The following is a 24466-nucleotide window of genomic DNA, read 5'->3' as shown; positions in this document are numbered from 1 at the left end:
ACTTTACAGATATATATATATATATAGTGTATATAAAGTCTTTAATTTTTCAAAAATTACTAAGGGAATTTATCGATATCATATAGACATATTGTTTTGGCCCTCAAAGTGTAATAAATGAAGCAAAAATACTTTAACAATTACTGATTGAAAAACAACAAACCTGGTTAAGATATATTGATAACTGACTTCCTAACAAAATTGAAACTGTAAAGAGACTTTATGGACACCCTGTATATTGTGTGTGTTTGAATGTTGAAGAATTACATGCATCTCCATTCAAACTTGGAAATTTAAAACTATATCATGCTTAAGAATGGATATCAGTGAAATGTACTTTTATATTTTCGTATTTTAAATGATCTATTTATGTTGAAGTACAGGTAACACACACACACACGCCCAAAAAGATAAGCGTTATTCATTTGTTTTGCTAATATATATATACACATGTGGGTCTAACTTCATAGTTCTAAATAAATATTAGGGCTTGCATTCTTGCGAAAGATTCACTCGTTCCCATTATCACTGCAAGATGAATTAAGAAAGTCTTCTTAATTCTACATGCTGAGTGCCGCCATTCTCAGAATGTAAAGTATATGTTATTTACTAGCATTGCCAAGTTGCTTCAGTGAAAAATGTTGGTTTAAGCTACATGAAAAAATATCACCAATTAGACTGTTTAAATGTTCGATATCGGCCACAATCGACAAAAATCAAGGGGACTTTCATGTGTGGGATACCAACTGGCTTAGAGGAACTTAAATCATTGTATTTCATTGTATTCAGTTTTTATTCAAACATTGTGATTAATGCCCACGCATTACATAATATAACAATTGTTCGATAAATATTTATAGAATGTTATTAGTGAGTTGCTTAGTTGCAAACGTAATTGTGTGATATCAACTTTAGAAAACATTCAGATTTAAGTAAAATAAGTAAAGATAATTAATCTTTTGTGAGGGCGAAATATATTGTTGCGACCCTTTTGTTTCGTGTATGTTATTTGAACTACGCGATGAACCTTTGTGTGATATGTAAGTTGATGTACGTAATTGAATTTTTGTAGTTTCACAAGGCCTAAAAATGTGATTGCATAATGCTCGATTTGAGAATGACACACCATGAATACGCCCAGGAATTATCCAGAGGGAGATTTGGAAGCAGATGAACAATTGGAAAAGTCATACGAGAAGAAATATGAGAAATGTGCCCACGCACGAATTCTGTAGCCTACCACATGATTAAATTATTATTTGTGTAACAACCGCTTCACTACACTTGTCATAGCAAACAATTTCGTTATTATGTGGTAAGACTTGCATCTATGACCTATGTACCAAGGCCATTGTTGGTATTATTATCATGAACGTAATTTGGGTATTTCATTACTAAAAATGATGAATACTTCATGAGGTCCTTGCTCACCAATTTTCACTGCATGAGGAAGTCGGGGTTCACCACGTTTAACTAAGCGATGTGGGGCCTTTGATGCATATTCATTTACTGTCCAGCGTGGAGAATATATGCAAAGGCGTATTGTTCTGAATATCAATGAGAGATTGCAGAATAATTTGTTGGACACGTTAGTGGACATAACGATCGTTTTGCTTTACGCTGTTGTTGTCCATCATGTTATTCTTCTTCCTATCGTTATGAAAAAATCGCGTTTCTTCTTGATTACTCGAACAATTGCTTTAAAATTCCCGTGGTTTAAGATGGAATTTTTTACTTTATGTATTTTCAAATTTTCTATGAACCCTATGAGATCCGATAGTTCATTCAAAATTTCGCTGTATTGACTTTTACGCATGGGAACACTGTTTTAAACTTATTTCAAGCGCTTCCGCCAAGCGTGACGGCTGATTCTGAAAATCCTTGCTACAGGAAACTCGGAAGTTTTTTGAGGGTACCGGTAACGTCAAAGGTAGAGACTGCTTGGCTGTGGTTTACGTGCCCATATATTTGAGCATTGGTCTATTGTTTATTTAACGAACATATTATCACTACGGGGCACACTAACCGCAGATGCCACGATTACAACAATATTTCAGAACACGGAAGAAGTCACGGCTCTATGTCTTTATCACATGCTACTGCACATTGACATATTATATAAATATTACATATAATCAGAAGCTCGGTTGTCATACAATTACTAAATTGTCCGTCTGACGATATGTACGTATTAATTCGAAAACTTGGACCAAATAACAGAAAATGTATTTCTCGCTATAATGTGTCTTTCGATGTAAACAAATTAAAAATTAAACTAATTTTTGTCTGCACTTTTTAACCACATGGCTGCGGACGAGAGCTAGACGAAGCCGAAAAATAAAAAGACAAATAGTGGTCAGCTATGGCTCACGACATGATATTTGCGGGCGCGATGATGTGTTGTATTCATCAAATTCTAAGACCAGGGTAATTAGATGCCTACGACAGCAAACGTTCGTTTGAATAGCTGCAGCAGGAAATTAGCAGTCTTAATAGAAAGAGAAGCCATTTGCAATACTCAATTGGAATTGGACAATATTAACGTTGGTGAATTTCTTTTCGAGGTTTACTCTTTATAGTTTCTCTGCAGTGCGACGTTACTCGTCGGAAATTTTGTATGAAATAGAGAACATAATTTGTAAAGTTATCAGCTTGTCGTGATCATTTGTCTGGCTCGGTTTTCTTAGTAAGCGGATATTTCGATGAGCAAAACAGGCCGTTGATGGACATGATGCAAATATTTTAACTTGAAAACAGGATTTTCTAAGTGGTGAAAGCGGTGTCGGGGAAAGAAGAAGTGATATTTCCATATGCACGGTTCTAAGCATTAATTGCCGTAGAAATAACGCAAAGCTATTGTCTTAAGACCCCATATTTTTGAATACATGATTAAATGAAAAAACTTTATTTGTTACAAAAACAAATGTTTGCGCTACGTAATCGGATTAGTATCTAAGTAATTAGAAATAATTATGCATAGCACAAAGAACTGTAGTTACATTTAAGTGACTAGCATTCATCATATTTACCAACGTTGAGCAATTTGTTTATTAAACTATTCTCATGTTTTCCTTCAGATCCATATGAGGTGGTTTGTTTTCTTCGTCTTGACAGTTTATTAGAAATAAATATTATTAGGATTTTATAATTAACCGCTTAATTTTCAAGCTCAAACTCTGCATGTCTTTTTGCAATAGTTGTATTAATATTTTTCATCATGTCCAATGACATTTCCTTACCTAAGCATTTACCTAATTACCTACGGAGTCACGGCAGAAACCTTAATCTTGTTTTGTGTTTCGTTAGATTTGCATACGTATTAAAACGAGATTATGCATTCCACGTTATTGCTTTAAGCGATATAACTTGTCATCTGTGTGGTTATTTTACTCTATGTTTATGTAAACTTCGTGGGCGGCAACCCTTTTCATTTTCAAAATGAAGAAGATTAGTTTAATTATTTATCGCTTCACGCACATGACAAGAAAATTAAACTAGAAACAGCAAATAGGTTACATTTACTAACACGCAAAAATAACGTATAACAGATATATTTGACACATGCATTCAATCTCATAATAATTACCAACAATATGCATTGTCATTGCCTAAGATCTTTTGTATATTAAATATATAACTCTATAACATGAGACCATAACTTACACGACAAGTTTGTATGGTCATTTTGCTTTGTAATGGGGATTGTATATTGCGAAAATCATGATATGCTTTGCAGTTGTAAACTTTTATCATATTATCCAGGCCTCATAACATGATGTCATCCGAAAAATTATTACTCGCTATTCCGAAATTGTATGCAGTTCTGATTTTACATATGTTTTCGTTTATTGTATCATCCGCGAAGACATAAACTTTAAATCTTTTTAATCTCTTAATACGAAACTATACGTATCTGTGGTATTATATATATCGAATTATATATACCGTAAAATCATCGATTATCATTTGAAATGAGAAAATGTCCTTTATCAGATTTCCCAATCCGATTTTTATCACTATGAAAACGAACACATAAATTTACGAACTTTCCATAAGAACTCATTAATTTAATGGTTGTTGTAGATGTTAACTGCGATGGCATGCGTATCTGAATGTATGAATTAATCACAAATTTTATTCTTGTACATAATTTCGAATAACGCAAATTTTGGAATCCACTCGTAATACGTATATTTATTAGTGTAAAATTGCAGCGTCTATTTTTAAATTTACATGCCGTGATATATTTATGTAATATTTACATGGACATTATTGATATTTATTTGTACAATGTTTTCATCAGTACGCCTAGCTAAGCCAAAAAGTTTGATTCTGAGTATATATGTAGCTTGGTTAAAAATTCCCTTTTTGTTAACACAGCTGTGAAAATCACGATCAAATTATAGGTTTTGAAAAGCTAGCACTCATAATGAGAGGATCAAATAAAATCCCGGAATACATTGGAAAATTAGAATCAAACGATGCGAAACGTTCCAAGGATCATATCACGCATTCTTAGAGTTAGACTGAATCATTATACCGGATTTTGAAACAATGAAATCTTTATATCAGTTCAGCATGGGCTTATTGTAGATTCACGCAACTAGTATCTTTGCTTTAGGTTTGCAAAATTTGCCGGTAGTTTGTAACAAATTAGAAATGATATAAAATATAAATACAATTGGAAACCGACCCATTAACAGTGACACCTTTTACTGGTCAGTATTCATCAACTTAACTGCACAATTTTATGTTTAATATTTCTGCATCCAAAAGATTACGCATATTAGATTTACATGCATGAATCACTGTGTACCCACATAGATACAACGTATGTAGTCTATACCGTTTCAATCAAGTTGCGAAACAGTTGAACTAGTTATAACTCCTCACAACCACTTGTGCCTGATGAATCGACCTTGCCAGAAGATACAGTCAAAAAGGCTGATAAACTTTTTCGCTCTGGACCGCGATACAAATGTGTAAATTTTCTACGGTATGTATTCAATTTGCAACACTGCATGATTTTTATCCCATTGTATTTTGTTGTTTTTGTGGGTGACATCCTCTAACCTAACTCTGCAGCATTTAAGATGTTATCGTAAAAACAAAAGGCACTTGTAGAAATTTTAGCAGGCTAGGCGGATTATACTAATTACCCAGCATATTTGTTTCGTGGCACAATTGGTGCAAAACAAACAAAGTGTCGGATGCTTGATGTTATTTTTGTTTTTTATTAATTTTTCTTTGGGGTTAGTGTATCAAAATTCATTATTCTGAAGATCTCGTCTTTCGTCCAAAATTTTAAAATCACAGTCGCAATCTTCGGTATACTTCTAACGAAGATAAAGTCATATATTGTGACGCCACACGGCAGATTTCGCCACCTTTGCTTCTCGCAGAAAATAAATCAAGCATTTGCCGCGCTACCAGAAAGAATACTAAATAGTAAAAATCATCAACTTTTTTTTTGCGTTTACTTTTTGACATATGCTATAGCCCTTTTTTTTAAAAATAAATCGCGATGCTTCAATAACAAAGTATAGATTCTCACCCAAAACGTGCTAAAACATTTATGAATAATGTATCATATTTTCGACATATTACAAAACAGTGTAATACAGATCTACTTTGATTATTTCATGCACCACAGAATATTTATCTGAGTGTGAAGATAATAGAAGAGAACACATACTGGGACAAATGTCAAATAATTTAACACACTATAAAATAGATGTCTAGATGAAGTCAAGTGATTGTAAAATTCGTAAATAATTTTTTTTCCCTCCTAATCCTATTGCTCTGTCATTGTTTTACTATTTTATTTTTGTTGTTTCCAAGTATTTGGATTCTTTTAAGACCAACTGGCAACTGGTCGCATCGATCTCCGAGCCAAACGATTACCATAAGCAATAAGTGTCACTTATAAATAGATCTAATCAACATAATCTCTTCTAAGGGTCATGGATATCGATTTACCTTTTCGAATAACGATTTTTCTTCTGAAATTAGCAGGTGTTTGTGTCTTGAAAATCATCTTCAAATATTATCTTCCCATTTATTAAAATTATATAAGAATTTAAGGTTTATTTACAGTCGCATTTCGAAGTGTTTTACCTTCTATTTGAAAAATATTAATTTGTTTATGGTAAAATATTTGAACGCTTTACAGTATATTTGAACACTTCGCTAAAACGCTTATGATAAAACCACGGTTTTATTATTCTATAATGCCATTTTGGGAATAGTGTATAACTCTAAATGCTATATCAGTTTCATGGTAAAATTTTCTGACCTAAATTTTACAAAAGCGAACTCGGTAACAACTCTTGTGTCGACAAATAATTTTCTCAAATATAGTTTATGGTTAAATTCATTGAGTTTAAAACTCGATTTTTTCATTTTTTTTGTGATGGTTATCACTTTTCTCAAGCTTTTTGAAAATTTTGCCTCTTGAGTGCTGGGTTTTTGAAGTAAAGAATTACTCGCTAAAAAGCTAAAACGAATGCCGAAACATTTTCATATATCCTACCCAAGCCATAGAACTCAATCATTGTACATGATATCACATTTGCCTCTTTTTTAATTTTAATTTTTTATTTTTAATACAATTATAAAGGTGGTTAAAGTTGACTACTTTCAACGTTAATTTTAATCATTCTCCGTAGAAAACATATTGAATAAATATCTAGTGTGACAGGTAAAAGCGTATTTCGACGTTTTTTCCAGATTTCTGATGGTAATTAAAAATAAAAAAACCTGAAATATAAGTTTGATATACTATCGAATTGCAATAATCGATGCTCATTGGGTTATAGAAAGTTTGCTTGACCTAACATTTGACACATTGATTAGTGTATATACTGACATTTACGTAATATAATTTAAGCAATGTTTAATATAATTACAATGCTTTGTAGCGCTGAAGTCTTATTCCGTTGTATAACTGATTCCATGTCTCAGTCAAATCAATTCAGTTCATCATTAATTCATTGAGTTGACAGAATATGTGAAAGTAGCTTTTAACTAAGAGGATTCTGCTTCTTTTCTTGTTCATAATTACGTCATGGACTAATGATTTAAAAAACAATATTTAAATTCAGATGTTTACCGATAATTTCTAAGAAGCACTTTTTACAAATCAATGTTCATGGATTACCAGACTACATTGTTATTGAATATATCTTCAGGAAACATTACAAAACGAAAGAAATCAATTCAAAAAAGATTAAAAGTATAAATAGTTGAAAGTTTATCAAATAAATCGTTAAATTCGTTATGAATAATGCAGGTGGGGACTAACGTATGATTTAAATATTTCAGTAAAATCGTATCAGTGAGAAAAAAGGAAGGTTGACATGTATTTGATCCAGGCAAATCGAATTTTTCCTTGACGCGCTAAAATTCAAGGAATCGGAGACATTCATATATATATATATATAAATTTTCTCGTGGCGAGCTATTTTGCTGACTCTTTTACGTTACAACCGTCCGAACAAACTAGCTGCCTTTGTTTGATACTAGAACTATGTGTCCTTGTTCAATACCAGGAATGACGAACCACTGATCCGCGGGTCACAAAATGATCCACCGAGTTTTTTCGCTGACCCGCAAAGTGACTTATCTTGTAGCAGAGGTCAACTTTCGTAGGTGTACGAATCAATCTTTTGGAAGATGTACGATAAGTGAATACTACTTAATTATTTTCCTGCATACAATGCCGTTTAAAAAACAAAATGTATTGCTAGAAATCTAAAATAACAATTGAGCTGGATGGTAGTATCTGATGCGAGTGAACGACAGGAGAGAATTTTTTTATTGAAGTGGAATTCCATTACAAAATCTTTTGAAACCGTTGGAAAAATTTGCCTAAGAAATATAATAAGCGTTTTTCGGTAATTTATATTAATGTAAATCCGTGTTTCCGCGCATGAATTTCGTCAAATCGATTTCCAGAAATCCCCTCTGTTTTGATAATGTGCTACATGTGTAAACCTTAAAACTACTCAATATCAATTATTAGTATGACTTGTAGAGAATAATATGTAACAGTAGGTTTCTCATTCACACAGACATTGATTAAATATCTATGACTCACAGTCTTTTTCTCTGTGATACTAATATAATTTTCGACCCACTCATTAAAAAAAGGTTCGCCATCCCTGTTTTATACTGATCAGATTTTATAGGAAGGAATGATTCTTTAAAAAATAATGGATATTGAGACTAAGCCTGTAATTCTTCCCGGTAAAGATGTAAATTTCAGTATTTTGAAATCCTAAGATTTGGTACCAAAACCTAATTCTCTACCTGTAACCATTACTCAGACAGACCGATGTCGGATGGAAGAATAGGATTACCGTTTAACTCAAAGCGGAAATTATGATCTTGGGTAGACTGTCCGTTAATTCCTAACAGTCGGGCTTGCTAAATTTACAGCATAAAATTTTTTATCCGGCCGATAATATTAAAAATATATTTTCATGATCTGTGTGTGTGTGTGTGTGAAATATGTTCTATTTATACAGAGTTCCATGGACAATATGTTATCATATTTAGTGTACATTATATTTATGAGACGACTACATAATAAAATAAATCTGACATAAATAAACATTAATTCATATTTATTCAATCATTCGCCAATACAACACCATATGCCACGATTATCGGCTTAAAATACAGGATATAAACGCTTAACAAAATTCCTAATATGTCAGTACATATAACTGTATACCAAATACCGTCGAGGCTATAGTAAATTCCGATTTGTTCTACAGTTTTTTTAACAGTATGTATATTATGGTTTTATTCAACGGTGTTTATTTATACGCGAATTTTAATATTCTTGACATTTTCCCTATTTATTAGGGTTCTGTCGATAGACGCTCTAGGAATTTACAATAATCGTGGGTTCTGCTTTACAACACACATCGTAATAGAAATAATATTATTTTACGAGCCTGGGACGCAGGTTATTTGCCACGCCTTAGCGATCTCCATACACTGTTCAAATTTGGTTGAATATAAATTTTTCTTGTATTTTTCGTCAATTCAGTAGAACGCCAAAGCATTCATTGTTAGCGACCCGTAAATCAGTTATTGGAATTATCGATCGCTAGGACCTTTATAACAAAAACATATTTTCAGGTTTGTGCAATTGCATCTTTACTTTGATATGCAGGTCTAGTGATTACCGATTAGAAACTAAGAAAAGACATGAGTAGTTTATTCAAACTTCTCACCGAAAAATTGGATGTCAGATGATCAGATTTTTTACTTCTATGGAGTGGAAGTAGTGAATGGAAGCATCTAGCGCCCATCAAGATTCTAAACCTAAAAAATGTACCTGTAAATGCAGACTGATTTAATATAAAATCAGATGGTTAATGATCTTCTGTCATAGGTATACAAATTGAGGCGTTCCATAGAAGAAAATATAATTTTGAAGTAATTATTGTGGATAGATATATCTTACTAACAACCTCAATGAGTTTGCCGTGCTCGAAATGCTGCGACTAATTATTGCGAATCTCAATGTTTGTAACAAATACATTTGTGAGTTATATTAATGGGTATGGTTTAAAACAATGTAAAGTTATTTCTTTAAATCATTTTGTTATTTTATCTTTCGCAGTGAAAGATTATGTATAGAGAATATTATATACGATTCATCGTATAGGGGGTTTGAAATATTTTACCGCAGGGTCTCAAATCAAAATGTCTTGAACCGTGATTTGCGTCCATTCGGAATGTCAAAGTACGCAATCCGCAGAAAGTAGTTTAAAGTTAGATGATTACGAGCGGATATTATGTACCGCACACCACGAATGGTCATAAATAATTTATTCGGTGTAAATAATTTCTCAAATTTGTTTGGTACTGTCAGATGGATTGTTCTTAGTTACCCTTTACGAGTGAACTCTCACCAAAATAACAAATGCAGCATTCATTTACTTATAGATATATAACATTAATCAAATTAATACAATGTCCCAACAAGGTGACTTTCTCGGTCTAAATTGTGTTTACCTCTTACATAGCTATCTCATGGCATAACGTAGAAATGCATCATGAAATAGTAGTAGTGTGCATCACTAGTGTAGTGATTAGTTAGAAAACTTTGAGTGTAGCTAAGTTTGGCCACAAGTGTGAAGTCTGGAAACGGCGTTAAAATGCACGCAGCACGAGCAAGAGTCAGAACCTATTACGATATGCAACCATTTATAAAAGAACACTGTGCTTCTTACCCAAATGTTTTGAAAATTTTAATGCATTTATAGAACTGCTTTAAACTTAATTGCTTTGAATTTCTATAGCAACCAACAATAATTCAGGAAGTAATTCTAAAAGCTATTGCGACACAGCAGTCAGATGTCACGCCATGAAGAATACCTTAAAATATAAACAAAGTACAACAATGGAATCATTTATATATGGTAAGTCATAGAGTCTAAGTTTTTAAAGTAACGTAACCGGAAAAAATGTATATACAATGGCTGTTACAACAGCATCAGCCTCATGAATAAATGCGTAAGTAACTCCGAATTTCCAATTTCTTTCGGACACTATCATTAGGAAGTCAAAATTCAAGACAAGGAAAATAAAAAAATTGTACTATAATTAGTGTTTGTTCTGCATATGTTTGACCGCATGGACTCGCCAAAGTGATCAAGCTGAAATTTGCGTATTAACAAGTTATAGGTGACGTCACATAACTGCGGCATAGATAATACATTTAAATTTAACTGTACGTAGAGAAAGCCTGCGAATTTTTTTGTAGTGTTTTTTTTTTATTCGAAAAAGCGACAATGAACTATACATTTTTGTTGTCAGCCTAAGCACAGGTTTCTTCCTTTTCTTGTTTTAATTTAATATTTTAAGTGGCTTGTATAAAATATCTGGTAAAAAGGAAAAGTTCATGATTCAATAATTGAATACAAACGATTTCCACACAACACTGACTTTTGAAATGTTCGAAATATATTTTCTTGAACATCATTCATCTTTTCATATGTTTTTTATCTTGCAGTATTTTGTAAAATACATAAAATGGGATAGAATTCAAAAATCCAAAAAAATATCTTATGTGGAAGGTGACGCCAGCGCCAGATCTTCTAGTTACCAGGCTCCTTTGTCCACTGAATTGGTATTAAGGTGACTGGGCAGTGATGGTATTCAAAACTTTAAGAACGGGTTCTTTTGTATCGAACTCACTAGCAACGGGTTCCCTCATTGCCGATAAGCATGAAGAAATCATATCTCTAAAATACAAAATTGAATTAGCTGATCACAACAAAATTGCTAGAACGGGTTCTGAATACCTCCACGGCTGCTTCTAATCCTAATGGATGGTTGGTCAATCAGAATGTAAGAATCAATATAGAGCTTTTAAATCTCAGTACCAAACACAAGTAATTGGTCGTTTGGAGATTTGTCATACGGTCACTATTGCCACGTTGAGTGGTTCCAGAGGCCATGATAATAAGAACCTTGGAATTTTCATGTTATTGAAATTGGACCATTGGCTGAACTTTTTGACATTCTGGCGTCAAAACAAACCACCGGTCCTTGATTAGCGAATCTTAACGCCTCAAGGCCCTTCGTCCATTAGGCCAAATTATAATCCGATTAACCTGAAGAATATTCTACTTTTTCAGTGCTCACCTTTGCATACATCTTCGATGAATCTTTTCAAGCAGCAATAAACATTACCTCATCAAGTCCTCTGCTTCAACAAACTGTACAAAATATTTCAAATGACAGCGACTACAACGCTTATTATTATTATGATATACCACCAGACGATGGGTCGCCCGACCTAGAAAATAGCACAAGCTTTAATTTCGCTTACGATGATGTCGCGAACGGAACTTCTGACATTACTTATAATAAAACTGACGAGAATTATTCAAATTTACCTTCTGATGATGATTATCTTTATGAAGACCAATACTTCGATTCGTATGGAATTTGTTCATCGAATGCGCTAACTGCTTCAGATGTTGTTCAAGTTCTCTCTCCTGAAATTGATGTATCAACGCCAATTTTAAATCACTGGACGATTGCACCTTGGTATAGAGGCGGATCGGTATGTATTTTGATATATACAATTTCTCAACTTTTAGTTTGGACAATATAGATATTAATTAGTAGCTTTAGTTGCGGTGCATATGATGTGATGTCATGTGATCCATGTTGGCCCGAAGTATTTGATGAAGGGATTATGTTTAACACACAGGCAAAGGTTATGCTACAGTAGATATCTTTGAATGATCTTATTCCAAATTTAACACACCCTTGTTAAGATGAAAGTACTGGAGAATGCAGGTTTCTCATCCAGTATCTGTAACATTTAAAATTATTTAAAAACACCTAAATACATAAAAAAAATTGTTTGTTTCATCGTAGCCTCTTGTCCTTCAAATGATAGTCGGCAAACTATTATTCGTTTGTATCTGACGTGATCTAAATACCATATGTAATAGGAATAAACCGATTCATTTCTTACCTAGATTGAACGATGAAAATTAAGATTGATGAGATTGTTTAATTAGAAGAAAAACATTGAAATTTTGTTTTGTCCTGTCATTCGTAACTTTTGTATGAACGATTGGACCAATTGCAGAATTATTCCCACGATTTTGTAGATTTCAAGATATTGTAGAACGTAATGTACAAAAATGCAGAAAATGATGCGAAAAATGTATGGAAATAAAACTAATTTCTTCACAAAATCATAATATCTTACCCTAATGACAAACATACTATTTTCCAGTAATATTAACAAATATGGTAAGAAAGTTTTTCTATCCAAACGCACTGCCTATTTTACCTAATTTTGTTTGGAACAAGTTATATGAAATTGAATACTGATGTTCCTCTTGCCCATGTATGGAAAAGTCATATTTTTGAAATTGTCATAAATGTAAATACTTATATATGCTATATATATACCATATAATGTTATAAACAAACAACGAACTTTAAATAACAAAATTTTGAGCTGAATGTCACAGACGAATGGGACACAAAATGCATTTTTATATAAATATATACTTTTAAAATAGGGCAACTCAACTATTTTTACCGAAGATCGGCATACAAAACTTCAAAAATATTTGGGTCCGGTCTTTCCAGAAATTATATTTCGGCATCCTTAAACACGCACTCTCTCAGTCGACTAATGGTTATTAGCTAATCAAGATTGTTCATTATGGCGTTATAGCTCTTTTCATATATATATATTTGAATCTATAATAAAGTGATTTTATAGAAGGAAACTTTAAAAGTGGGTCTAATGGTCAACATTAAGAATTAGGCGCGGTCCGAATCGAATACCCCCCGAAAGGTTCGAATTCAGACCGCGGTCCGCCAGTTGAGTAGCCCGGTTTTAAAATCAATTTATATTAAATATAATATTCTATATTGGGTGATAAAAAATTCCCGAATTTTTAGTCATTTCGAGAAATCTAACCAAAAACTATGTATTTAGAAATTTACGCACAAATGGGCATGGGCCGCAGGTCAAGCGCGACTCTGATGCCCGATTTATCTACGGTCTATGAATAACTGAATTATTAATGAAATAGATAGATACAGCTTATGAAAGCCAAACGTCTTGAATGAATAAAAAAAAAAAATTTCAAAACAACAATTTTTTTCTCTAATAGAATCGGTCATGATCATTGGGAAAGTCTCATTGACGTACCATATTCTATCAACATTAACTTCCGAGCATAAAGCACTTAATCTTTGAGCATTGTTTATTTTATAAGTGAGGTAACATCAGATTCTTCCGTTCTCGAGTCAGGATTATTTTTAGAAAATCAATGGCTTTGTGACGTATTTGGACGTCGTTCACTGTTGAAAAGGGATGATTTTAGGTTTTGTTACTGTAATTTCAAAATGAATAATTTTAGGTTAATATAAACTAATAATGTAACTTTCATCATTTAGTTATATTTCTATTTTGAAAATTATTTTCATCTAATAAAAATATAGCAGCAAAATCATTCCTAACGACAAACAAAACGATAGGTCTTGTATTCGCAATCAGGTGGATTAAATACGTCACAGTTTGCTGTATCAGTTAAATGACAAAACCCACATTAAATAGCAAAGTGATTGAAAGACATATTCATTTTACTACACTACTGTGTCTCTGTTGTCATCCTATGAAATGAGCCTTGTGAATATCTTGCCCAAGCGAGGGTTGATGATAAAGCGCACCGGTTCGTGTACTGGTCCATTTACTAACCACAAATGCCAAAAGTCGTAGTGTATGACGCGGTGCGAATCACTCTATCGTAGTTACGTAGCATTACGGATTTTTGCAATGATATATTAGATAATACATTGATAATAATCAGCCTCGCCCGTCATACATAAAACAGCAAGTGGTTTTACTACGATGCAGGCGTATTTTCAACATAAACATGTCATGTTTATACACTAAACACAGTGTTGCCGGTCAAGCCCGAAAATTTTCAAACAACGGCGATAATGATTTGGTGAATTTCTGTGGTATTTCCGTGTAATTATAAATTTAGCAATTGCACCATCACAAATGATAAATAATAAATAAAAAAGTGTTTGATATGAACACAAAATTGTTTTTAAATCACTATGATTTATAAATTCCGTTTATTTAAAATTAATCAAATAAAATATATTCAATCTAACCCACGGATAGAAAAATCATACACATCTAGAAGAATAAGATCGCGCATTATTTGAGAAACCTACCAAATCACCAAATAAAAGACTGTACCAACGGTTTACAATTACTGTGCGTTGACAAACATGGCTTATCTGGAGATACCATTTTTTCAATAGGTAACTGTTGCCAAACGAGACAACGTAGTCACGGACGACATATTTCTCGGAGGTTGTGGCGATCTTGAAATATTCCAAAGTGAACTCAATGGCACCACCATACAGAAAGAATCGTCCTGGTGCCACGAAAAAAGGTTGTTACCCTGCGATGCGGTATGTTAAATTAACTGTAGCCTATTAATATTAATACCAATAATGTTGGGAACAGTACCTTGCCAAAGATATTCTATGAGCACGACAAGGTGCATTCGCTTGTGACCATAGGACCATGCCATTAGTCACCGTCAATGTTCTCAAATCACGGGTCTTAGCCACTGGCTAATAAACATCAGGTTTTTAATTTGATTAAACATTAAGGCTAGAGAGTAGTGCCTACACTCTTAACAGAAAAAGAGGATATTTGCCATTTCCACCCCTCCATTGGGGTGTGGTGATAAATTTTCCGCCTTATTTCGTTGCATAATTTTATATACACCGTGCTAATGCATTCACAGGGTGTGTTACCAAACCCTTTCTCCACTAAACTTGGTGGAAATGCATGAACGCGTCATGTCACGTGATATCGAGGTGACTGTGACGATGTGAGAAGGCTGGACGCTATTGGCTGAAATCGTTTCGAATATTTTTATGCGCGGTGACTTGACTTATCACTCTGCCGAGGATTCGATGAAACTCTGTGCATAAAAGACTCTCTGCGGTAAACAACTCTAGTTTTCAATAGATAGAATAAGTGGGTGGGCACAGTTTGTGTTGAACTTGTCTCAAGCTACAATATGTGGAAAACTTAACGTTACATTGTGTGGAGAGGTCAGGAGGTTTGGGCTTGCTGGTAAAGGTAAGATTTCGAATTATTAAGTTGATGCTGATAAACAAACGCGAAATTATAGTACCGGTACGGTACCGTACCTTAATCTAGCCATAATTAAACAATCGATCAGTCAATCCACTTCTACTATTAGCCTACAGTGTTCATGTGGATTCAGATTGCGTTCAGCTAACGTTGCCAGTCAAGCAAACCAAAGCTTTGTTTGCTAATGTCAAGTGACCAGTACTAGATAAGACTAGGCTATACGGTAGCCTATAACGGAACCGGTAAATACAGAAATTTAACGTTATCAGTAACTTATATCGTGAGTCGTAAATTCTGAACTTCGTACAAGTAACGTGAGCTACGGTATTCTATCTCAACTAGCCCAGATACTTTTGATTTGCCAAACTTCAGAACTTGTCAAGCTTTGTTTGCTAACGTTAAGTGACCAGTACGGGAGACGGACAACTCGACTACACGGAAAACTCACCAGTGACAACTCGACTACCTAGAGGCCTGGTGAGTTGTCCGTCTTTCGACGTTTTTGACGGACAACTCACCAGGCCTCTAGGTAGTCGAGTTGTCTCTGGTGAGTTGTCCGTGTAGTCGAGTTGTCCGTCAGCCACCAGTACTAGGCCTAGATAAGATGGGTGTCCTGAAGTACGCGCCGCAGGTACTTATAGTTGGCCTGTCTCGACAATTTTTGAATATCTAATTTCTAACCCCCACATGACTACGTCATCCGGAAACTACATCACTGCATCATCATCGCGTCATAGAGCTTTCTAAAGTATAGTTACGATCGTCCGAAATGGCATCTGTGCGACGATCTCTCTTTTATCGTTGTATCGATATCGTTCCGACGACAAGAAATAGGCTAGCTTGCTCAACTTCGGATGATTGTCTGTGCAACCATCCGTATACTTTTGAGGGCCGTATTACGTCATTGCCACTTCGCAGTGATGTAATTTTCGGATGACGTAGTCATGTCTGTATGTGGGGGTTAGAAATTACATATGTAAAACTAGAAGTACTTGCGGCGCATACTTCAGGAGACCCGATAAGACTATATAAATACAGAAATATAACGTTATCAGTAACTTATATTGCGAGTCTAACTTCTGAACTTTGTACGGTACCAGTAACGGGAGCTATCTCAACTAATCTTGATTTGCCAAACTTGCCAAAGGGATTCTGTACAGGCTATTGCTGTATTGGGCTTATTTATCTGTTTATAACATGTTTGGTGAGTCGAGCGGGAACAATTTATTTTTCTTTTGTGCTTAACTTGGAATTACACAATTTTAACAGCTATCATACATTTTGTTAGTAGCCTACTGAGCACGTAACTTTCTATTCAGGATGTTGATTTTCTTGAAAATGAAGATGATCACAGTATTGGGACTTACAAGTAGATAATAGCAGAGGAACTAAATGAGAGAAATATAGCAGATGAGCAGTGCTGCAGTGAACAACTCATAGGTGAGTCTTGTTATTTTATGCAATAAATATATCGCCGGATGAGAACAGAACAGGCCTAAGTAACAATTTCGAGTTTTGAGTAAGTAAAATGCAAAAAAACAATTTTTAATTTTTTTATTTTCGAATTCCTAAATATTCACACTTAGTAAATACCTGAGCTCTGGTTATTTTAGTGTGGATGAGAATATCTTTGTAATCGATATTTTTTGGCACTTCAGCTTCAATTCCTTCCAGCTTTTTTACCCCCATAAAGGATTTTGGCCCATTCTGTTCTCAACAACTTCTGAATTTTTTGTATGGGATGCGAAGTAAAACAAGGTGACTTAGGCCTAAGTTGCACTGAATAATTTTTTAGGGATGTAAGTTTCGGACATTTCATTTCTGATGTTCATGCTCATCATACTGGAACTTAGGACTCTTTTTTTCAATATTTTGGGGTTCTAAGCATTGGGGTTTTGAGCCATGCTCTACATTCTACAAGGTGGTGGTCTTGAAATCCTGAATTTCTCAATAATATAAATTTAAGCTGGACTTAAGCCCATTCTGTTCTTAACTTCTACAAAATACTATAGTCCTAGGTCCAGCTGCAATTTTTTAGGATTTCAAGACCATCCACCTTGTAGAGCATGGCTCAAACCCCCAAAATATTGAAAAAAGATGGATTTTCCAAAAATGTGACTTAGGCCCCTTCTGTTCTCATCCGGCGACATGCAAGTCTAATAATGGTACATGTTTTTAAATCTAGTGCGTTGTATTTGGGTGTAAAATACAGTGCGAAAATGAATAAAATAATGTCACCATTACAAACATATTGTTGAAAATAACTTTCTATTCAGGATGTTGATTTTCTTGAAAATGAAGATGATCACAGTATTGGAACTCACAAGTAGCTAATAGCAGAGAAACTAAATAGGAGAAATATAGCAGATGAGCAGTGAACAACTGATAGGTTGGTACATGTTTTTAAATCTAGTGCGTTGTATTTGGGTGTAAAATACAGTGTTAAGAATGAATGAAATAATGTCACCATTACAAACTTATTGAAATTTTTGATTCTATATAGCCTATATGTAGATGTATGATGATATCACTCTATGCTTTAAACTCATGAAGAGTTGGAATCAATACTTATTACTTATGTCTAGCCCTAGTGGATTGGGATATAACTTAGTTTAGTAAAATTCGTCTATTTCAATATGACCTTGGTAAAAAGAAGACAAACTGAAAAAATAGCTAGTCTGTGTTGTTCAGCACTTTTATAAATTACTATCATAAATTACTTGTCCAGTACAAGGACTCCAATTCCGTTGGAAACATTTTTATTGAATATGTTCGAAGTTATCATGCGATCGTTTTTCTACTGCAAAAGACATACTCATCTAATCTCTTTTTTTGTATTTTTAGATTGTAAGCCCATTCCAATGATGAACTCTGGATCATCACTAGATCACAGTTCGAATGGAAGCTTTAATTACACAAAAGCAATGGCCGTGATGGACTCTTTGTTACAGGATTGTCAATCTACAAATACCATTAGGTAGCAGAAAAGCTTGACATTCATCACAGCATGCCTACTGCTACTGCCAAATGAAGAATTCTCATTCAAAAAACAAAAAAGGCGTAACTTGACTTTCTCATTACGACTGTATTTATTTGCGACCTTTAGTAGTCAATTTCGCCGAATATTTACTGTTTTAATAAATTGTTTAAATCATGAAAACCTGTCGTGGTTACATGCTCCCTTTGGGTGGTTATAGTACGTTTCCAGGCTTGCAAGAAGGTTTATTTTCCTATCGATTTGGGTGGGGTTGTTAGGGTGGAAATGTTAAACACCTACCCAAAGGGTGGAAGAAGTAGAAAACCTTGTGAACCAAATATTTCGGTGGGAATTACCACTTTTTTCATTTAGAGTGTACCTTGCAAGCTAAGTTAAGTTTATTTATTTATCTTGCAGAATATGCAGATGACTTACCACATATTTGGATACTCTCTTATTTCGGAACCTGGAAAAGCGGTTGATGTCGTCTATACGCCAATGAGTCTCGGATATGATTACGATACAACGAGCAAGAAAACTCCTTTCAGCATGTATTATTATGAATGTGGTGGACATAGATTTGGAGGTACAAAGACAATTAAGGTGGCAGATATATGCGTCAAAAATCGCGTGAACAATTTTGCGGTCAAGGCTGATTTACACATCACATTGTTGCATATAGATTGCTTTCGAATTTAGATAAAAAGGTAGATTAATTTGCGCGATTCGGCCTGCCTAATCAAAAAACAACAACTGGATAATATAATAAATTTCAAGGTTAAACCGGGCTTCATCTTGTAGTTTTGCCCTTTCAAAGCTCCCTAGAACAACGGTATGTTTATCTGTCAGAATGATTAGTTTTTTATATGCGTTAATTTCAGGGGATATTCGTTCTCCAATATTTCCCGACGAGGAAATTCCTTACACCGGTTCCGTTACTTGTACTTGGATGTTGGATGTTGAAAACTCAGCTGATTATGGAATTCTTCGATTTTCGCGATTTCACCTCCCACACTGCGAGAATCACCATCTCATTATTGAAGAAGATACGATTATCGAGGAAAAAGATGTTACTCAGTCTTTATTAATGATGTTAGATCAAAACGATGTTGAGAAAAATCAAACTATGGATGAATCTACACAAGATTACGATTTTGCTGAATACAATAAAGCGCTGAATACATCTGAAATGCAGGTAAGATGTGGCGCAACTTTTATTTGTATGAGATAAGACGATCCCCGCACATATATAAGGCGAAACACAATCTGTACTTCTAACAAAAAAAGATTTATTCACCAAATCAATTTTCCCGAATGTTTTTGATGATAAAAAACATAACTTTCAAGAGCAAATATGAAATATCACTGCCTGTAAAACCGAGCGATCTGCGTATGGAAATCGGTAACACAAATACAGATTAACGAATTAGATTATTCTCATTTTTAAATAGGGCAGTGAAAAGGCGTATAACTTTATTCGTTTATCTCAATATCCTCTGCTAAATTTGTTTGGACTTCATAGAAATAATGACTGTTTATTGAAATGCAATGCCTGTTTTAGGCGGTTTAGGTTCCTTCTATTAATTTGTAAAAACTTCAAACAATATATATATTTGTGATTATAATGGTCGTCAACACTTAGGAATATCTGCGAGATTAATCAAAGAAAAATCTGAACCAGTACATTTCTTGATTACTTATACTGAAATGTAGAAAATTTATTTCAAACTTTTGTTTGCAGGAGTTAACGAAAGGCAAGTCAAACTTCACAAGCGATGAAAATAAAAATGCATATTTTTATCGAGAAAGCAAAATCTCTGAGGAAGAGGCGAGAAAGAATCCAAGAGCTGGAATCCATGCCGTTGTCATCACAAAATATTGCGACAAATATCAGCCAAAAAGAACTTTATATTGGAGACGAGGAAGCGAAAATGTTACTCTGACGTTTGTTTCCGAACACCACACTGTTCGAAAATATGTAAGAAATGAGATTTTGTATTAGACTCATGAATTATAGTTGGGAAAACACGGTCAAAATATGAACCTCACTAAATATATTTTGAACTTAATTTCACTATCTTATTGCCCTCTATCATACAGGCCTTATTTGACAAAACAAGCGCTTTTCTGCATGCCTGTTGTCTGCTATACACCTCTGAAGAATTCTATACTCACATCTTGTTCGTAATCATTCCATACCAGACGTTTGCACATATCTTATTTTTAGGACAATGATCAACAACCTCTAGCATTAACTATTCAATTTACTAATTAATTTAAAATGATCAGTTCTCATTTTCGACTATTGGAACGCAACTAGCAATTCAAGAATTAAATAAGGCATAAAAATGAGAACGACAATATAATTATGCTCATCAAGATCAGCAATTCAATTTTTGCGACACGAAATGGTATTTTAACTCAATACTTCAAATTTGCACTACATACATCGGGGAATAATGTTAGTGTTATGAAAACGGCAGGCTTGTCCATGGGAATGGGATTCCCATGGAAAACGTCCCATGGAATGGGATGGAACAGCACACATTTGTATTTCCCATGGCACACGAAAACCGTATGATTTTTGAGGAAATGATGGCAAAACATTCCGTTATGGACTTCGTGTCCATATATTTGAGGATAGCCCTCTTGTTAGTTATGACGAGCAAAATATAATCAGCAATAACAAAATACTTCGTGAAGGGGCTGATGATCACATGTATAATCGTTATGAATATAAAGTTAACAAAGTCTGTAAATTCTGTTGTTTTGTATGTCTATTTGTACAGTAGTCCTATTTAGTAGACGCTAAACCTAAATTTAGCCATTTTCATTGAGTTTTATTCCGATGGGAATCCCATTGGATAGGATGGGACAGGCATAATTGCTATGGGATGGGAATGAGACAGAAAAATAAGTCCCATGGATAAGCCTGTAAAACGGCAACAATGTACATTACATCGTTTAATTATATATCTATATTTATCGCCAAACTTTTTGTTTTCCAGGGATTTGTTGCCAGATTTTCTGCATTTTCTTGGTCGAGCACAATGAAAGAACATCGAGAGTTGGGAATGGGAAAATTCACGCCAAAAAGCAGAGCTGTTTCAGGAGAAATTTTCAACTACATTGTTTTGATTGTTTTTGTTCCAATAGGATTAACAATTGGACTAGCAATAATAGTTTTTCACATCAAAAAGAGAGGACCAACTATTCAGGACTTTTATCGCAAGTATGAAAATTAGATTATCTATTTGTTTCATAAAAATACGACGTTTGTTATACAACGACAAAAATACCACCCATAGAACGTCTTTAGGATTTACAAAATATACATCGTATATATCTCATATAGAATACCTCCAGCTAAAGTACATAATAAACTAACCCTATATTATGTTAAGGTTTCGCGTTCGCACTTTCTCAAATATATATATATATATAGCTGCATGTCGTCAGGCAGTATTTTACGAGATTATATAAGTAGTATAGTATCGGCTTGTATTTACTACCCAATTTTAAATGCAATTTATCATTGTATTCAGAGAAAAGAAAATGTTGCGATTGCGTAGAGCAAACACTGAAAGAGTAAAATCACGCAGTCCGAAGATTCAGAGACCTGCAAGACGAACTCAATCTCTTGATTATCCACATTCTATTCCAGAGGATTCCGAACTTGCCGAAAGTGAACTCTTAGTGAAGCCAAATCAAGTACGACGTGGTTCGCTCCTGAACGTCCGGTTTCTGATGGGAGCAAGAAGAAAACTTTCATTTCAACTTGGGAATAACTCTATAAATGAAAGTACTGCTGAATCAAAAACGCGCGAAACTGTTCATACTCCGATGATGAAAAAATCGGGATTAAGTGGAGTTTCTTGATAAACACCCACAGATTTGTGACGAGTGAATTCACGTACATGCGCTGTTGATATTCACCCAAGATTCGTGGTTACGTAGAAGAAATAGAATGTTTTAATAGACTGGTCATCATTTCCGCTGTGAGTAACCAACTGAAACCGACGTCATAATGCACCAACGAGTGTGCAAAGCGTGCTGACTAAATAGAAGACAAACAGTATATGACGATATTGATGAATTGGATATTTGAGACAATGTCACGTTATTATTTTTTCTTGAAAGTGTTGTTTTGTTAATTTTTCGACAAGTTCCTTCCTTTGCTAATCTTTTTTCCAGTCTGATAATTATATTTCCAGTTCGAGTTCCACAATCATTCATTCAATAAAAGTTTAAATTACTTTTTTTAATTTTTGTTTTTATCGAAAATAGACTCAAAATGTCCAGTACACCAGATATATGCCACAGTAGCAGTACAGAGTTTTCAGCGGATACGAAGTATATGGACAATAATAAGTGCTGACGATTCTGTCGTTATCAAACAAATATTTACGTTTCTTTGTTTGTTGTGAGGGCCTTTTCAGCTGTGGCCTCTAAGTATATTGAAAGAACAATTTATGACACTCACACTTGACACATATCTCAGAACCCATTGCAACGAAACATTTCAGGTTTTCTATACGATGTAGTTATTATAACAAAACATAACCCATACCAGGGGTCGGCAACCTACGGCCCGCGTGCCAGATTCGGCCCGCGACTGTATTATAGTAACAAAACGGCTGTTTTGACTATTCTATTGTTTACGTAACAGAATTGTGAGACACGTGTAGACTAATTTATATTGTAACCTAACAAGTATATAATTCACAATTAGTAGTTTGTTAAGCCTATAATTTCATTATAATTAGACAAATGACAACAAAACGCAAAAAAATGATGCTAAGTGCAAAGGGTTTAATGACGCAGAAAATATTTATACGTTATTTTTTGAGGTGCTATGCAATGGAGAAATGAATCTATATTCTATTCGAGAGATGTATCACTACTTGATCTTTATGAAAAGTTATCTTCTTGAAGGAAAACTCTATCCAAATTTGACAAACCATGCGAAAAAATTCTATCTATTAAATATAAAGAATATAGACAACGGAATATTTGGTGATATTTTACATTCGCGAAACCTCTCCACCCATTGACATTACAGTCAAAGCATAAGGGAAATTATAACGATGTGAGAATGTTATTGTTTACTCTAAACTAAACCTAATTAAATCTGTTAAACATTAAATACAACCTGCCGATTCTCAAAGCTTTTATATAATCCCAACATGCTTCGCTTTCCTTCTTATCAAAAAGATAGATGTGAGCTCTTGTACAATAGTCTCCGGCTTCTATTTGTCTAGAACAGCATTTCCCAAACTTTTTTGGCCACAGAACACAATACGCTTTTTATCTCGCCTCGCGAAACACCAATAAAAGAAAGGGTAAAATTGATCAAGAAAAATGGTGTGATGTAGCGATTCTCAAAGAGTGCGCTACTAGTGCTCCGCGGCGAGTTGCCAAATGCGCCGCGAAAACTAACAGAATTGTGTTCAACATAACTAAAATCTGAATGAATAATTTACATATTGCATTTATTATAAATGTTTTATTGCTTCTTATTTTAAATGCTGTATATATAAATCAATAAGTTCATATACCATTCTATGTCGTTTACTTTCTAGGTAGGTTTGCCTCTAATGTTACGTAACAATGGAGACGTACTTGCTGCAGTTCATTTATCTGCTGATCGAGTTTAGCGAACAAGAGTGATTTTTTCAGCATTTTAATATAAAACCAGGTTGAGATGGAGAAAGAAAAGTTGACCTTTTGCCTTTATTCTTTAGGCCTACAGTTACACGTTTGCATAGAGAAAAACCAAAAAGATTGCTGTAAACTTGATA

General features: G+C 34.1%; 1 protein-coding gene across 1 annotated transcript; it reads left to right on the top strand.

The window, feature by feature from the left end:
• The first annotated feature begins 4779 nt into the window (after nt 1-4779).
• LOC120328141 (uncharacterized) lies at nt 4780-24225 on the top strand. The gene is made up of 9 exons (XM_078114761.1): nt 4780-4996; nt 10320-10439; nt 11661-12091; nt 14839-14991; nt 19083-19251; nt 19547-19860; nt 20407-20643; nt 21674-21897; nt 22211-24225. The coding sequence occupies exons 2-9, from the start codon at nt 10385-10387 to the stop codon at nt 22542-22544; spliced, it is 1917 nt and encodes a 638-aa protein (XP_077970887.1). The 5' UTR covers nt 4780-4996; nt 10320-10384; the 3' UTR covers nt 22545-24225.
• Nucleotides 24226-24466: the final 241 nt, after the last annotated feature.

Source organism: Styela clava, chromosome 7 (genome assembly GCF_964204865.1).
Source record: "Styela clava chromosome 7, kaStyClav1.hap1.2, whole genome shotgun sequence".
In the NCBI taxonomy this organism is placed as follows: Eukaryota; Metazoa; Chordata; class Ascidiacea; order Stolidobranchia; family Styelidae; genus Styela; species Styela clava.
The sequence above is the reverse complement of the archived record's forward strand: the minus strand, read 5'-3'. Positions and strand labels throughout refer to the sequence as shown.

Bases quoted from the DNA above. Each gene is read 5' to 3' on its own strand.
- LOC120328141 (XM_078114761.1), top strand. From the start codon at position 10,385: ATGAAGAATACCTTAAAATATAAACAAAGTACAACAATGGAATCATTT. The intron at 19,252-19,546 runs GTACAAAGACAA...CGTTAATTTCAG, and splicing joins TGGTGGACATAGATTTGGAG to GGGATATTCGTTCTCCAATA. The intron at 21,898-22,210 runs GTATGAAAATTA...CATTGTATTCAG, and splicing joins ATTCAGGACTTTTATCGCAA to AGAAAAGAAAATGTTGCGAT.